Source organism: Hypomesus nipponensis, chromosome 25 (assembly GCF_054491055.1).
Source record: "Hypomesus nipponensis isolate SF chromosome 25, ASM5449105v1, whole genome shotgun sequence".
In the NCBI taxonomy this organism is placed as follows: Eukaryota; Metazoa; Chordata; class Actinopteri; order Osmeriformes; family Osmeridae; genus Hypomesus; species Hypomesus nipponensis.
In genome coordinates this window covers 4973470-4990072 of record NC_140385.1, presented here as the reverse complement: position 1 = coordinate 4990072, position 16603 = coordinate 4973470, and the positions used below count along the sequence as shown (strand labels likewise).

Sequence of the window (16603 nt, the reverse complement as noted above, 5' to 3'; positions counted from 1 at the left end):
TATCATGAAACCAGGCTCTGTACAAGACATCTTGAAGAGGTTTAAACCGATTGCATTCATTTTTGGACGATGACGGGATTTTATTTCATTTCAAACGATGACTAGACCAACAATAAAATATACCTTTTATTGAAGGTACTACCGGTAAGTTAAATAGGGCTCCAGAACTCTGAGTTCACACATAACCAAAGCATGACCCCTTCTCCTGTGGTTGTTTTGCTTGAGTCATGGAAACAGTAACACTATTCCCTGTATTCAAAGAAAGCTACTATTGGCTGACAGATTATGTGGAACTAAACAGGCAAAAACAGATAACTTTCCTGATTGATCGACAGAAATTCATGTTTGGCCCATTCCATAGTATACCACAAAACACAGACAAATGGAACAATAACTTTAATGACCGTCAAACAGTTTGCCTCTACAAGCATTTTCACATATAAAGTATGAGGCTACTTCTTAACAAGCAACAAGAAAAATACCAAAGTGATCAGCCATTAAGTACATGTTGCTACACATCTGACTATCCCACTCCTGTCTATCAAACCCCTTTTATTTATAGTGCTTCATATGAATCTATGTCTCTTTAATGAATCTATCTGTATTATAGGTCACGCAGACCTAAGACAAAATAGACTTCCTGTGTGCTCTGTGCACAAAACAATGAGCATGCGCCTAGAATTTGCCTAAGACTTGGGTGCTGCATGCAAATACAATTCAGCCCTACAGAAAATCCTACAAGCACTCTCTACTCTAAACCTTTTCTTCCTCATCTCGGTCAAAATGTTTAGTAAAACTGACAACAACAAAAATAGTTACAATTCTGAAGACGTAAGATGGTGTATTCTAAGCTTTTTTACTACAGCTTTGTGCACTTGAGTGATCTCTAGAAACCCTGGCAACACTCTTAATAAGTGTGCTTATTTGTCCTACATAATAGGATTTCTAAACAACGATATGGAACATGATGTTAAGTCAAACAGTTAAAAAGGTGCATCTTATTTCCTAACCTCTTTTTTACAACATTGAACAGCGGTGAGATTTTATCAATATAAAAACATGACATACATAGACTTCATCTCTACAACTGGCTGGTTGGTCAGACTCTTCTAGTTTTGTTATATTCACATTAAGCCACTGCAATATCTAAAGTTATATTTCAACAGAAACAATAAAGTGCCTATGTTCACAATTTAGAACGAATTACAAAATACATCATATTTCATGTAAAGTACGAGTCTATGTGGTGATGAAGAACCTTGAAGGGTGAGGCCTGGAGAGGCAAAGGTACCTACAGACACACATACACACTTACACACACATACACACACATACACACTTACAGACAGCTCAACGCAGGGAGTTTGTGGGCATACAATCACATAGGGCCTTCCTTTCAGCCCGAAGTACTAGAGTCTCCGTCTGGGGGAGGGAGAGAGAAATAAATAAAGAAGGGGGAGACAGAGAGAGAGGACAGGACAAACGGAGAGAGAGAGGAGAGGACAGGAAACAGAGAAACATTATTTGTCCAACTATCAGCTTAGACAGACGTAATAAAGCGATTGACTGTGTGTACACATGTGAGATGATGTCCTATAAAATAAAGTGCTGCACTTAGCAGTTACCCTGGCATCCAGATTAAAAGCAGTCTTCTTCAGGTCTTGCAGGGCCCTTTGCATGAATTCAAATGCATGACAGTCCACACAGGGTCGGCCTAAAGCGAACACATCAACATCATAAACATTGTTATATGTGTACAAAACGTGCAACCGCAAACGCGCATTAAATGTGACATATCAATGTTCAGTTTATTTTGTGACGCCTTGATATCACAAATATCTTAACCAACTCCTGAATTGTATCAAAATCTGATTATGCTGTGTTATCCTACAGTATTTGGATTGGTTCGCGTATAGCCTACAAGGCCGGACGAAGGCCTAAAATCTACTTACTCTCGGCAGGTATAACGGTCCCCGTCTCCTCGGCATTGCTTGCCCTATAACAGAGAAGCTGGACCGCTAGAAGAAGCATAGTCGCTTGCAAATAGCCGATCGATGCCATATTGATGCCTATGGACACAAAGCATTGTTATTCAGACATGTTAAGCGAATTATTGTTTCAGAATACGTATATCAACATCATCTGAATGTAGCCTATTCTAGTAAAAAAAAATCGAACATCTAAACCAAGCAACGGCAATGTTATGGTCTGCTTTTATCAACAACAACATTTCGGTTAAAGACAACAAGTCGTTTGGTACGTAAAGATAACATATACTTAAAGACAAAAGATAAATAAAGACAGGCTACTTACAATCTTTTACAATGTTTTAAGGAGAACAAAAACTGGTCGGATGCACATCTCCGGAGAATTCCGTATCACTTGCCGTAAAGCGCATGCGTACATTTGAGACCAATCATTTCTTCCTTCAAAAATCCCGTAATCATTATGAGAAAAGATTTTAGAAATGACTATGCAAGTGATTGCAATTCTTGCAAGTGCACTAGTTTCATCAGCAGTTTTGGAAAACAAATAAAACATCCATATTGATAACTAAAGGTTGCATTGACATAGCTCATTTTCCATCACATTGACCTTCTGAGGCAGTCTATCCCCACCAAAAAACCCAGTCCAGCTAAAGACATAACTTTTTCAAAACTTCGATAAAATATATTCATTGAGACTGTTATTTCTGGCACACTGTCTTGTCGATTGTGCAGCATGTATATGCATTAATGATCATTGAGGGATATATTATAACAACTCCAAGTGAATTTATTGTTTATGTATTAGATGAAATTTTGAATTCTCTCATCTCTCACATCAGTAGCTTGTGGGTGGGTCTTCTTGCCCCTGCTATGTTTTCTTAGGTAGCCTGTTAAAATGCCCGAACTCACAACACTTCTTTTCCAAGATGGCGTCGATGAAGGATAGCGACACCGGCCTGTGGCTTCATAATAAACTAGGTTCAACGGACGAACTGTGGGCACCTTCTAGTATTGCTTCACTCCTCACCGTATCAGTTATCGACAATATACGTTTGTGTTTTTCGAGTTTATCGCCTCCGGTGAAGCTAAAACTCTTGCTTGGGATGCTGCATCTCCCGAGGCGGACTGTTGATGAGGTGGGTTTCTGACTGACGCTATGCTGGTCGAGCGCTAGCAGTGTAGCGAGCTGTGAAATGTTATAATAAAGTTGTAGGACTTGTTTCCAAAGACAGAAAGAACACAAATGACTTACACTGACATTGCCCATTGAAACAAGGCGTAAGGTTATATTAAGATGTGCGCAGACGTCTATAAGTTTATAGCACATCTGCCATCTCTGACTTGCTAGGCTAGCTAGCTAATACGATCTAATCGTAATCTATTAGCAATCTATGAACAGCAACAGACTAGTTTGTATTACTGTTTACTGGCTAACCCAGCTAGGCTATCTAACTAGCTGGATCCGCATCTTGAACTTGCTGTATTACCCTTTGTTAATTATTGTAGTTAGAGGCTTTTTGATTAGCCAGCTAGCTGTTAAATGTCCTTGTTTACCTGGTCGGATATTATTAGCAAACAAGTTAAATTAATTAGCTAGCTAACTAACCGTCGAGTAAGGCATTTGTTCGCAAGCTTGCACAGTATTAGCTAGCAAAGTTAGTTAGCTGCTATAGCTTGCCGCTTGTAAGGAAAGCGAAGTTTAACATTACGTTCTTGTTATCAAACATGCAGAACCTTGCTAGGCTAGCATGCTTGCGGTGTGTTGGCTAGTTTACCAACCCATGCTGTCTTGCGGAGGGCGTAGCTAGCCAAACTATATAGTTGTCACACCGAAAGTTTGATACTCAGCAGTGACTGAATTGTCTTGACTCAAGTGGTTAACTTAATTTCTGGCTGTACATTTAAATAATGAAATAGAATGTCACGTCAGTGTCAACGATTCAGATATAATGTGCCTCCTATTGCTAATAACGCATATGTTTGGCGCGTACGTCAGCGTTAAACCATCATCTTTGAATGATAAAAAAAACAAATCTTGTTCCTTCCGTTATAACGCGGGCAGTTGTTGCCTCTCTCAGTTCAACTAACAATTCAGATTCCTGTCTCCGTAGATGAAGGAGGCCCTGTCAGAGATCATCCAGCTGGCCACGGTGGACTCTGAGCCGTGGGTCTTGATGGTGGCAGACATCCTCAAGTCCTTCCCGGAAACGGGCTCCCTCAACTTGGACTTGGAGGAGCAGAACCCCAACGTGCAGGACATCCTGGGGGAACTCCGAGAGAAAGGTCAGGGGTCATTAAATTGGTTTAGTGTTAGACTAAAAGTCTCTTCGATTAGATCAACATTAAATGTTTTTTTCTTCTTCTGATTGTCTTTGCAGTCACAGCAGTATTATATGCATGTAACAGCAAGCATGTCTTCATGTTGTGCTGTATGTGTGTCCGGAGGATAGCTCAGAGGGACCTCTTCTTTCTTTGCAGTGTGCACTGAATCAGATAAAAGAAAATACAAATGCATAAAAAGTTCAAAATGACACCTGTTGCTGTCCTCCACTTATTCACCCCTCTTACCCGCCCATCTCACCTTTCTGTCCCCCCTCTTGCCCTCTCTCCCCCCCCCCCACCTCCGGCTGCAGTGAGTGAGTGTGAGGCGTCGGTCATGTTGCCCCTGGAGTGCCAGTACCTGAATAAGAGTGCCCTGACCACCCTGGTGGGCCCCCTCACCCCGCCTGTCAAACACTTCCAGCTGAAGAGAAAGCCCAAGAGCGCCACCCTCAGGGCAGAGCTGCTACAGAAATGTAAGACCCCCCCCTCCCCTCTTCTGCTCGTAACACTCCTCCACTGTTCTCCATCTTCGGTCACAAACGCTGCATTCCTGTCAGAACATCGAGCTTTTGAAACGAGAGGTAGAAGCCATATGGTGGTTGGCACCTTAGTTGTTTAATATTAGTTTACCATGAAAGCCTCAATCTTTTATAATCCAGTCTCACAACCTGTATATTGAATTTGTAAAAAAAAAGAACACGCAGAGTGAAGCTGCAGAACCAGTGTGTGCTGTATTGGTGGTGTGCGTGTCTCTTCCATGTTGGAGTCCTGTTCAGATCTGGTCTCTTCCTGTCTGCAGCCACAGAAACTGCTCAGCAGCTCAAGAAGACCGCCGGAGTGCCTTTCCACGCCAAAGGTCGAGGTCTGGTCAAGAAGTTAGACACCACCAGTGAGTTTGACACGCACAAGTTAAACACACACATGCACATGCAGCAAAACACACACAATCATATATACACACACACACACACACACACACACATCAAAATGGAGAAACACACTCACACACACACACATCAAAATGGAGAAACACGCTCACTAAGTTGAACATGTCTGTATCGATAACTTGAGATTTTAAAAACGCCCGTTTCTTTTCCAGCGCCCCTCAAGGGTATCCCCAAAGCCCCCTTCCGCAGCCCCACCACCCCCAGCATTTTCAGCCCCCCCAGCAACCGCACCCCCATCGCCCCCGCACGCACTCCGCTGCGCAAGGAGAGGGGCGTCAAGGTAACCATGGCTCCGTCACGTTCTGCTCTGTCGTTGCCCAACATGGCTACTCTGGTTTCCCAGGGCGTCCGTGCGATGCACATTCTAATGTGAAGACCAAGACCGTTTTCACCCCCTGTCGGACAATATATCAACCCTACTGGACAAGAAAGGTTATTCATCAAATGTATATTTATGCAAACTGTATTGACTTTACTTGCCTCCAGTTGTTGGATATCTCAGAGCTGGACATGGTTGGAGCTGGCAGAGAAGCAAAGAGGAGAAGAAAGACTCTAGGTAAAGGACTGTTTTTTTCTTCTCTACCTCCACTATCTCTCTCTCTCTCTATCCCCCCCGTGGCTTCTGCTGTTAATGTGTTCAGCAGGTGCTCAGTGTGTGTGTGCTGCTGGTCTCTCCTACAGAAACAGAGGCCGGGGAGAAGGCAGCTAAAGAGGAGGCGGCGGTGGTAGAGAACGCTACTCCAGACTACGCTGCTGGTCTGGTCTCTACGCAGGTACACACACACACACACACTCACACACAGGTACACACACTCACACTCACACACAGGTACACACACACTCGCACACTCACACACAGGTACACACACACACACTCGCACACAGGCACACACACACTCACACACAGGTACTCGCACACTCACACACAGGTACACACACACACTCGCACACTCACACACAGGTACACACACACACACTCGCACACTCACACACAGGTACACACACACTCGCACACACAGGTACACACAAACACACTCGCACACTCACGCACAGGTACACACACACACTTTATGTCTCCCACTGTCTCTCTTTCTCTCCCCCCCTCTCTCCCTCTCTTGTGCACAGAAGCACATTCTCATATACGTTTTGTGTGTTGCAGAAACTGGGGGCGTTGAACAACGAGAGTGCCCTGCCCTCCACCAGCTACCTGCCCGCGACACCCAGCATGGTCCCCTCCTCCTCTTACATTCCCAGCTCAGAGGCACAGCCAGGTGAGGGGGACGAGTGTATGTGTGTGTGTGTGTGTGTGTCATAGCTCTCGGAATACAAAAGAATAAGATTCTTCGTAGGGCTGTGTTCTGGGTGGTTCCCTAGGCCTATGTTGCCCCCATTTCCTTATGGTTTGTGACATGGCGTTTGTCGGCTGGTTTCATGGCGGTCTCTTTCGTTGCTCCCCGCCACAGCCAATGCAGGCGGGTCAGGCCGCGACGCCCTCCAGCTGGGCCGGCAGCCCGAGGAGTCGGCCACGCCCGGCGCGGGCACCGCCACCCTCCCCAACCAGTTCAAGCAGCGGACGCCCATGTACAACGCCAGCACGGCCAGCCCGGCCGCGCCCACCTCCCCCAGCACGCCGGCCAGTACGCCAGCCAGCAACGGCCCCCCTGCGGCCGCCACCGCCGCCCAGCCAGAGACCCCCGCCCAGCCCCCCAGCACGCCGCAGCCTGCCCCCACGCCCACGCCTCCACAGCCCCAGCCCAAGAAGAACCTGTCGCTCACGGTGGGTCCCCTTCCGCTCGCTGTGCCTGCACGTCTCTCTCGGCCGGAACATACGACCCACATGCGGACGTCGTTTGTCGTCGTTTAGTCGTTTGAGCTGCTGTGACGCTCACCCCTTCATGGCTAACCACCCCCAAGTGGCTCTCAGTAGAGGCCTGTTCTGATGATGAATACTGAACCCCCCCCCCTCTCATAACGTGTCTCTCTCTCTGTCTGTCTGCCTGTGCGTGTGGTTTTACCCCTCCAGAGAGATCAGATGTACGCGGCCCAGGAGATGTTCAAGACGGCCAACAAGGTGACGAGGCCAGAGAAGGCCCTCATCCTGGGCTTCATGGCTGGATCCAGAGGTACGACACCCAGCCCGGCTCGCTGGAGCACCCTGCGGCCTGGGTGCTGAGAACTTTAGTGGAAAAAGTGTAAAGTAACAAATTGACCTAGCGTATGACCTTGGGTAACTCATAGCGACTTGGGTGGGGTCACTCGTAATAAATTGAGGGTTAGATGGCTGAGCGGTTAGGGAATCGGGCTATTAATCAGAAGGTTGCCGGTTCGATTCCCGGTTCTGCGAAATGACGTTGTGTCCTTGGGCAAGGCACTTCACCCTACTTGACTCGGTGTAGTATATCCCTGTACTAACTGTAAGTCGCTCTGGATAAGAGCGTCTGCTAAATGACTAAATGTAAATGACACTCCCAACCCCTCCTCCGCCCCCTCCCCTCCTCCTCCCCAGAGAACCCATGCCCGGAGCAGGGTGACATCATCCAGATCAAGCTGAGCGAGCACACGGAGGTCCTGCCCAAGGCGGACGGCACAGGCAGCACCACCATGCTTGTGGACACGGTGTTCGAGATGAACTACACCACAGGCCAGTGGACCCGGCTCAAGAAATACAAACCCATCACCAACGCGTCCTGAGAACAGGGGACTTGGGACTTACTACACATGCCGCACACACACATACATGCACATACATGCTCACAGACACACATTCTTTCAACTCCGTATGTACATTGTGTACACACACACACACACACACACACGTGGGCCAAATCCAGCTCTTGAGAGGCTGTGGGACTTGTAGTTCTTTGGACTTGTAGTTCTTTGTGCCTCTGCGTTGCCAAAAGGCAGAGTCCTTCAAGACTACTAAAACTCTCTTCTTTATTTTCCTCGTTTGTTTGTTGTTGTCTTTTTTTTGACATCCCCGTCAGATTTTTGAATGTTTGTGGTGAAAGGGAGGGGGGGGTTCCGACTGGGAGAAGAGCATTTTGTTCTCCTCTTCCTCCCGCGACTCCCCCCCCCCCCCCCGCAGAGACACCCTGGTCCCACCCAGCTGTGTGTCTGGTGTTAACACAGCAAAGTTAAAGCCTGTTATTCAATGCGAGATTGTTTGAATGTGGCGTTTTAGCAGCTCCTTCCTCCTACTTGTCAAGAAAACCAGAAATGGATGGTGTGGACACATTAAAATGATGAACGTCAAAAGTATGATGGGGGAGTGACTATCATGATTTTTCCTAACGCTGTCCAGTTCTGTTTTGGGAATGTTCCAGAATGTTTTAAAAGTAATCCTTCCATCAAGAAGGCAAGGAAATAAAAAGGGGCGTGACGAGACTGTAAAGTGCTTCCTGACTGCTGTCTGTCCCTCAGATACCTGGCTGAGTCAGGAGAAGTTTCCGTATAAATTAGCCCCACAGACTTACTTGTAAAGCAAGGTTTATGAAATGTACCTTTTCTTCAAGTTATGTAGATGGTTTTTTTTTTTATCAAAACTGCAGATAATACTTTCCATGTATAATTTACTGATAGTATTTCAGGAAGAAATGGTACACAATGTAGTCATGTCATGCAAAAATATTTTATTTGTTGTGTGCAAAAAGGCAACTCTACTGAAACTGCCACGTGTTGATGCTGAATCCCCCGACCACAGGACTGGTCATGCCCAACAGCAGTCAGGTGTGTACCACCATGCCACTTGAATTCTGAATCAAAGGGATTTTAATTGAAAATAAATAGGCATGGTTTTGTCTCCAGCCAGGCCAGGGAAGAGGTCTGACGTGGGGGGTCCTGGGCTCAAGAGGCCCCGGGGTCCCTCCAGCCCCCAAAGGCCTTCTCCAGATACAGGGCCATGGCCAGGGGCAGCTGGTCTTGACTCTTCCCAGCCACCAGCTGCACCCCCAGGGGGAGGCCCTCCTCACTCAGCCCCAAAGGACACTGGGTCACGGGGAGGCCCAAGATGTTCAGGATGCCTGGAGAGGTAAGAGGGGGGAGGGGGGGGAGTGATATCCGGGTTTACATTTAGTAATTTAGCAGACACTTATCCAATAAGTACAGGGACATTCCCCCGAGGCAAGTAAGGTGAAGTGCCTTGCCTAGGGACACAACGTCATTTGGCACGGGAATTGAACCTGCAACCTTCTGATTGGTAGCCCGATGCATTGGACACACCATCCAACACCTGCGTTAGCTACATTCACTGTGTCATTCTCCCTGCCCCTGACTCACCAGTGTAGGAGAAGTTGAAGGGGGTGAAGAGAGGGTGGTGGTGTTTGGGGGCCAGGTGGGGGTGGCTGGGGTAGAGCAGCACTCCATCCTCCCCCAAGAGCTCCTCCACCTCCTGCTGGAGCCGCTCCTTCAGCTGGAGGACCAACGGAGACGCTTTGGAGTTGGTCATCTCGAACAGAACCAGGCCTGGAAACGCACACACACACGCACACAGAGACGTCTGCACTGGTATTGGGCCCACACACCCTGAATGGGAAGGCTAACGTGTCAATTGTCATTTATTCATTCTTGGGATGTTACCAATGGCAGCCATGGTGTGAGAAGATCTTCCCACCGTCCTCTTCAGCAGTTCCCACACGGGCCTCACTGGCTTCCCCGGCTCCCCCAGAAGCTCCGCAAAGAGTTGAGGAGGCTAAGAACACACACACTCATGTGTAGCTGGCATGTCATATACAAGGTACACATCTTGACCAGTTTGCTCCACCACACCCTATACTTTGACCCACCCTCCAGCCACAACAGCTGTTACTGCTATACTGACCTACCTATAGTCTGCCTGAGCTCAAAAGCAACATGCAGGTGACCTAGTCTCATTCTCCACTGTCATCCATACGGTAGCTGACATAACATCCTGATTCTAGGATGACGTCCTTCCTCATCCATGGTGGTGGTGGTGTTGGAGGATGGAGCCCCACCTTGCCCTCGTGGTCAGGCAGGTTCATGAAGGTGTTCCAGATCTGGAAGGAGTACTTGAGGCCATCCAGTCGCACTTCCTGAACCCTGACCCCCAGGTTGGTCTCCAGGTACTCCACCACCTGGACAGACATTACATTTAATCATTTAGCAGACGCTCTTATCCAGAGTGACTTACAGTAAGTACAGGGAAATTCTCCCCAAGGCAAGTAGGGTGAAGTGCCTTGCCCAAGGACACTTTTCATTTTGCACGACCGGGAATCAAACTGGTAACCTTCAGAGTTACGTGTGTGCTTTTGTACAAACATATTGGATTCAGGTTTGTCTGCTAGGAAACAGTTGAGAGAGAGAGAGAGAGAGAGAGACTCCCCTTTCTCTGGGCGTGAATGAGCTGTTGGTCCACTGGAGACACCAGAAGAGAACCACCGTCGTGAGGGATGGTGAAGATCCTCAGTTTCCTCAGGTCCACTTCTGAGGACAGGGACAGCCTGGACACACACACAGCGGTGTGACGCATCCGTCTAGTCTCACTCCTCGTTCTACTGTTACACCACAACTTCACAAAGTATTTCACGTAGACTTGTTATTATCCCTAATACAAACGTCTCTGGTCTATTCTCCAAGTAGAGAACACAGTGTGTGTGTGTGTGTGTGTGTGTGTGTGTGTGTGTGTGTGTGTGTGTGTGTGTGTGTGTGTGTGTGTGTGTGTGTGTGTGTGTGTGTGTGTGTGTGTGTGTGTGTGTGTGTGTGTGTGTGTGTACTTGTGAATGTTGGGCCCAGCCATGATCCTGAGCATGGGCAGTAGATCCTCAGCATAGCGACACATGGGCCCTGCGCTGAGGTAGTCGTCGTGGAGACCAGAGGACGGAGGGTACTGGTGCTTATTAGAAACCACCCCTGGATAAACCACACATTTTTGGTCAGCATGTATCAACTTTTTTATTTGATTCAGTTGTTACTTCCTTCATTGCACCAGAGAAATGTCACCCCCGCAGGGACCAACCAACACAGAGCCACGCACACTCAAACACCCACAGACAGGCTGACACACACGCACAAGTTCACCTGGTGTCGTTTTATGGCCAAATATTCCATTGAAGAAACAAGGCATGCGGATGCTCCCTCCGATGTCAGAGCCCACCCCTATGACCGACCCAGCTCCTCCCAGCAGACTGCCCTCTCCTCCTGGAGCAAGGGATGAAGAAAGGAGAGACACAACAGAGGGGAGAGACCAGCAGCCTGGTGTGACCTGATGTGATCGTAAAATCCCCCCAAAAAGGTACAAAGTCCTCAGAAATACAATCGACCATCTGACCGTCTCCACTTCTGGCACTGAGGTCAACTTGTGCAAATGTTTGTAAACCTGATAACATGCAACAAATAAGCAGTAATGGTGCTATTGACCACATCACACTAGGTGACCACATCACATCCGGTTTGCAATGTCTTATTTAGTTAGAGTAGTTAAAGACAGGGTAGGCAATGTTGTTGAGAAGCACTTTTTGTCACATTTGCTGAAAGTAACTTCACGTGTTGATAGCAACCATTTGACGATCATTCCGACATCTGTAATAAACACGACCAATCATTAAGGGGTACCCTGACCATTGATTGGACGGGCTACCTGTCTGTCTACCTACCTGCACGCATTCTGCCCCTCCACTCAATGCTCATTACTGTACTGTAGTTTTGTGGGAGTAGCTTTAAAGGGAGGAGGTGGGATATTTTGGTTTGAATCGTGACAAATATAAAATAGCTAGCTTTGTGCAAATTGCCTACCCTGCCTTTAAGTAGGGACTTAGTTACATTTCAGTCATTCAGCAGACGCTCTTATCCAGAGCGACTTACAGTACAGGGACTTTCCCCCGAGGCAAGTAGGGTGAAGTGCCTTGCCCAAGACAACAATGTAATTTGGCAGACCGGGAATTGATCCGGCAACCTTCTGATTACTAGCCCGATTCCTCAACCGCTCAGCCACCTGACTCCCTCCACCTGACTCCCTAGTTAGTCAGCCACACACCTTAACCGCTCAGCCACCTGACTCCCTCCACCTGACTCCCTAGTTAGTCAGCCACACACCTTAACCGCTCAGCCACCTGACTCCCTCCACCTGACTCCCTAGTTAGTCAGCCACACACGTTAACCGCTCAGCCACCTGACTCCCTCCACCTGACTCCCTCCACCTGACTCCCTCCACCTGACTCCCTAGTTAGTCAGCCACACACCTTAACCGCTCAGCCACCTGACTCCCTCCACCTGACTCCCTAGTTAGTCAGCCACACACGTTAACCGCTCAGCCACCTGACTCCCTCCACCTGACTCCCTCCACCTGACTCCCTAGTTAGTCAGCCACACACGTTAACCGCTCAGCCACCTGACTCCCTCCACCTGACTCCCTCCACCTGACTCCCTCCACCTGACTCCCTCCACCTGACTCCCTCCACCTGACTCCCTAGTTAGTCAGCCACACACCTGAGCTTCCCCCAGGTGTCCTCTCCAGGTCGTAGGGGTTGTTGGTGATGCCATAGAGGTGGTTGTGGGACTCCATCCACATGCACAGTTCACTGGAGTTGGTCACGCCCAGGGGGATAGCCCCCGCCCTCTTCAGGTACGCCACGGGGGGCGAGTCCACCGACGCCAACACCCGCTGCCTTGACAACAAGCCACCTGAGTTGGGCATGCCTAAGGAAGGAGAGAAGGGAAGGAATGGGAGACAGGTAGGGACAGAGAAAGAGAGCAGGAGAGAGCAAAGAAAGAGAAGAGCAGACGTTTTTTATTCAAAGCGACTTCCAAGAGAGAGCTTTACAAGAAGTGCATAGGTCAATGATCATAAACAATGAGATAGCCCCAAAAACATTGCGGGTAGCCAAAACATGAGCATACATTGTGATAAGCAAATGGGTGCCAATAGGAGGAACCAGAAGAGCATGTAGTTAAACAAGTTACAAATTAAACAACATGAACCTCTTTAGCCTTTTCTTGAAGGTGGGGAGACAGTCAGTATCTCTGATGGAGATGGGGACATGATTCCACCATTGGAATGACGAATGTCGTGTGTGTACTTGTGTGTTTACAGGAGTAATGGTCAGTGGTTACAGTGCACATTACCTTGCAAGGAGAAGGCCTCTTTAACACTAAGGGGGACCCCCAGCAGAGGAAGCTTGTCCTTCAGGACCTCCTCTCCCCCCCTCTCCTCCTCAACCAGCCTGTCTGCCTGGGCCGCCTCCTGCAGGGCAGCCGAGAACCTGGAGAGAGAGGGGGAGAGAGGAGGAAGGAGGGGGAGAGAGGAGGAAGGAGGGGGAGAGAGGAGGAAGGAGGGGGAGAGAGGAGGAAAGAGGGAGAGAGAGGAGGAAGGAGGAGGAAGAAAGAGGGAGAGAGAGGAGGAAGGAGGGGGAGAGAGGAGGAAGGAGGGGAGAGAGGAGGAAGGAGGCGGAGAGGAGGAAGGAGGGGAGAGGAAGAAGGAGGGGGAGAGAGGAGGAAGGAGGGGGCGAGAAGAGGAAGGAGGGGGAGAGAGGAGGAAAGAGGGAGAGAGAGGAGGAAGGAGGAGGAAGAAAGAGGGAGAGAGAGGAGGAAGGAGGGGGAGAGAGGAGGAAGGAGGGGAGAGAGGAGGAAGGAGGGGGAGAGAAGAGGAAGGAGGGGGAGAGAGGAGGAAGGAGGGGGAGAGGGAGAAAGGAGAGGGAGAGAGGAGGAAGGAGGGAGAGAGAGGAGGAACGAGGGGGAGAGAGGGAGAGAGGAGGAAGGAGGGAGAGAGAGGAGGAAGGAAGGGGAGAGAGGAGGAAGGAGGGGGAGAGAGGAGGCAGGAGGAAGAGAGAGGAGGAAGGAGGGGGAGAGAGGAGGAAGGAGGGGGAGAGAGGGAAAGGTAAAGAAAGATACAAGGCAGGGTAAGAAGTGTTGTAAGAGATATGAAGAGAGAAAGATGAGAGAGGTAAGAGGCAAGAGGCAACCTATTAGAAACAGGAGGATAGGGAACTGTGATAGGGGGAAGAGCATGAGTAGAAGAGAGGTGTAACTTCAGTTTACCTGTCCTTAACCATGGCATTGATCAAAGGGTTAATCTCCTGGATCCTGTCTATGTAGGCTTGTACTACCTCCACACTCAACACCTGCTCAGAGACCAAAACACACTTTTACTTTAACATCTACACCAGGGTAGTCCAACCCTGTTCCTGGAGAACTACTCTCCTGTAGTATTTCCCTTCCAACTCCAGCTGTAATGAACCCCATTCAGCTTGTCAAACTGCCACAAAGTCTGCTGGATTACGGGTCAGAGCAAAAACCTACAGGCCGGTATTTCTTCTGGAACAGGCTTGGACAGCCCAAGTTTACATGAAAAAGTAAAAATAAAAAACATACTATTGAGATAAAAAATGTTTTTTACACAGACGACGGCCGGGTCTTATAGGATCATGTAGTTACCCACGGACACTAACGCCCAAATAACAGAGTGACGGACGTGAATAGAGTATCCCTTCATGAACTGACCTCTCTACGACGAATCTTCTCCGCGAGCTGCATCGCAGACATTGTCAATAAGGGATTGGTAACCGGTGGGAGTTTTCTAGGTTGACCGGACCGCCGCGGCGACAATAACTTAAAGATCACGAATAGTACTCCCAGGCACGCTTCAAGTAACCATGCATTTATTCGCTCAAGAACGGTGAACGCCATTATATTCCTTTGCACTAGACTCGTAACAGGTGAATAGCAACAACTCAAAAATGAATATATGAGTTCACACCCTTTTTTGTAAACAGCTGTCAGCATGCACCAAGTTGCAGTCTTTAAATAGGTAGATTGACCGCTGGTGTCACATGATAACATTTGAACACGATCGGTCTTGACGGACACCAATGTGTTTTGATAATTAGTTAATGGTTATATGGTTGTCCTGGGCGTGTACAGCTAAGAATTTACATTTGATATAGGCCTACCTTTGCTCGCTTATGTGTGTATGCAATAAATGCGTATAGATATGAATATATTGGAAAGCATGTTTATCTCAATTTATGGAGTGGATATGTAGCTATGTGGTATGAGTAGGTATAGAGTCATATTCTTAGTCTAATATTTTATAAACCTGTCCGGAACAGTACTTTCTGACCTGCATAATATTCATATATTTTGTAAGTGTAAACTTGGGCTACTTATATTTAACACTAGGTGGCAGCATTGTTATTCATCGGACATCAGTGCGCCATCAGAAATAACTATTACGTAGGCCTCCAACCTCTGCAATGCAGGTCAGTTGGTTACAAATATTGTATTGTATTTCCCTTACCATCAACGTATCTTTTCTAAGGCATTTCTAACCAGTTGGTAAAACTTTCACCCTACCATTTTTACAAGATACGGCGAGTTTGTCTGAATAGGCCTACATGCTTTTTAAATTCTCAAATTTCTGTTCGATCAGTACTTAATTTTGCCTGTAGTGTTACAGACCTATAGAGCCTCGACCTTACGCACGCATTGTGGTTCTCTTCAAACCATCGAGCATCAATGAAACCCTACAGAAAGTCCCCCAAAGTCTGTTTAAACTAACCAACCAATCCATAGGCCACAGTCCAAAACATCAAATAAGCTAGGAGTTCCTCTCCTAGGGGAACACCCTCTGTCCTCTCTCATGCAGGACTGTCAAGTCAACCATGGGGCGTGTAAGGACACGCGGAGGAGTGGTGGGTTGTCATGACACCTGAATGAACTCGCGTGCCTCATCGGCCAGAGTTGTGATGGATCTGTGTATGCTGTGTGTAACATTTATTGGCATGTTTTAATGGATGTTTTAAAAGGCAGATGTGTCTTTGCTGAGACAAGTCCTGAGGGTAATTTGATATGGGTCTGACACACACCTATATAATAAGGGGGGATGCTGAATATTTATCTCCTCCTCACCTATATTGTATCTGTTATTTACTTAGATGGACAATTTGGGTTCGAACCATTTCTAAATACACAAAATTATATATGTTATTGTCTCTTCAGTCTATGGCTAATAATTTACATTGTAGTCAGTCAGAGACATCTACCATAGCTTTAGATTTGAGAGCCTCCAGACATTGTCACAATATATCGCATTAAAATGAATTTAATATCTGTAATTGTATCACACCTCAAAGCAAACCAAGGATTCCGTCATTTCTAAATGGAGTCTAATTTACTTTAGAATCCCCAATGGATCGAGCAGAATTATTTTTCATCCACTTCGGCTCGTGCAGAGGCCCTTTGTTGGCCTCCAGAGTGCCGTGCCTGTCCCATGGGGAGCACCGTGTCCAAGCAGGCTTCAGCAGCAGGCTCCCGGGGTGGAGGAGAGAGGGGGGTATACAGAGGAGCATGTGGTGTCCCCTTCCTCTGTCCGCTTCCCTAGGGGGCGCGGGCCGCGTG

At 47.8% G+C, this 16603-nt stretch overlaps 3 protein-coding genes and 1 long non-coding RNA gene across 6 annotated transcripts; 2 read left to right on the top strand and 2 right to left on the bottom strand.

The window, feature by feature from the left end:
• Positions 1–380: 380 nt before the first annotated feature.
• nicol1 (NELL2 interacting cell ontogeny regulator 1) lies at positions 381–4207 on the bottom strand. Of its 3 annotated transcripts, none has more exons than XM_084691192.1 (5): positions 4077–4207; positions 2314–2426; positions 1953–2069; positions 1626–1714; positions 381–1422 (listed from the first exon to the last, which is right to left on the bottom strand). In XM_084691192.1, the coding sequence occupies exons 3-5, from the start codon at positions 2059–2061 to the stop codon at positions 1351–1353; spliced, it is 270 nt and encodes an 89-aa protein (XP_084547318.1). In that variant the 5' UTR covers positions 2062–2069; positions 2314–2426; positions 4077–4207; the 3' UTR covers positions 381–1350. The 3 variants fall into 3 exon arrangements, with proteins under 3 accessions (XP_084547318.1, XP_084547317.1, XP_084547316.1); XM_084691191.1 differs by lacking the exon at positions 4077–4207 and adding an exon at positions 2898–3052; XM_084691190.1 differs by lacking the exon at positions 4077–4207 and adding an exon at positions 2823–2982.
• nelfa (negative elongation factor complex member A) lies at positions 2853–8648 on the top strand. The gene is made up of 11 exons (XM_084691187.1): positions 2853–3124; positions 4100–4271; positions 4622–4783; positions 5110–5199; positions 5410–5537; positions 5744–5813; positions 5939–6030; positions 6417–6528; positions 6721–7034; positions 7281–7380; positions 7764–8648. The coding sequence occupies exons 1-11, from the start codon at positions 2915–2917 to the stop codon at positions 7946–7948; spliced, it is 1635 nt and encodes a 544-aa protein (XP_084547313.1). The 5' UTR covers positions 2853–2914; the 3' UTR covers positions 7949–8648.
• Positions 8649–8866: 218 nt separating this feature from the next.
• Positions 8867–14982, bottom strand: faah2b (fatty acid amide hydrolase 2b). The gene is made up of 11 exons (XM_084691189.1): positions 14708–14982; positions 14246–14328; positions 13334–13470; positions 12698–12907; positions 11291–11410; positions 10987–11122; positions 10598–10713; positions 10228–10349; positions 9833–9944; positions 9533–9718; positions 8867–9276 (listed from the first exon to the last, which is right to left on the bottom strand). Exons 1-11 carry the CDS (start codon positions 14891–14893, stop codon positions 9101–9103), a joined length of 1584 nt encoding a protein of 527 aa, XP_084547315.1. The 5' UTR covers positions 14894–14982; the 3' UTR covers positions 8867–9100.
• LOC146221964 (uncharacterized) lies at positions 14408–15969 on the top strand. The gene is made up of 3 exons (XR_014746711.1): positions 14408–14922; positions 15386–15465; positions 15852–15969. It is a non-coding gene; the product is annotated as an uncharacterized LOC146221964 (long non-coding RNA).
• The last annotated feature ends 634 nt before the right edge of the window (positions 15970–16603 follow it).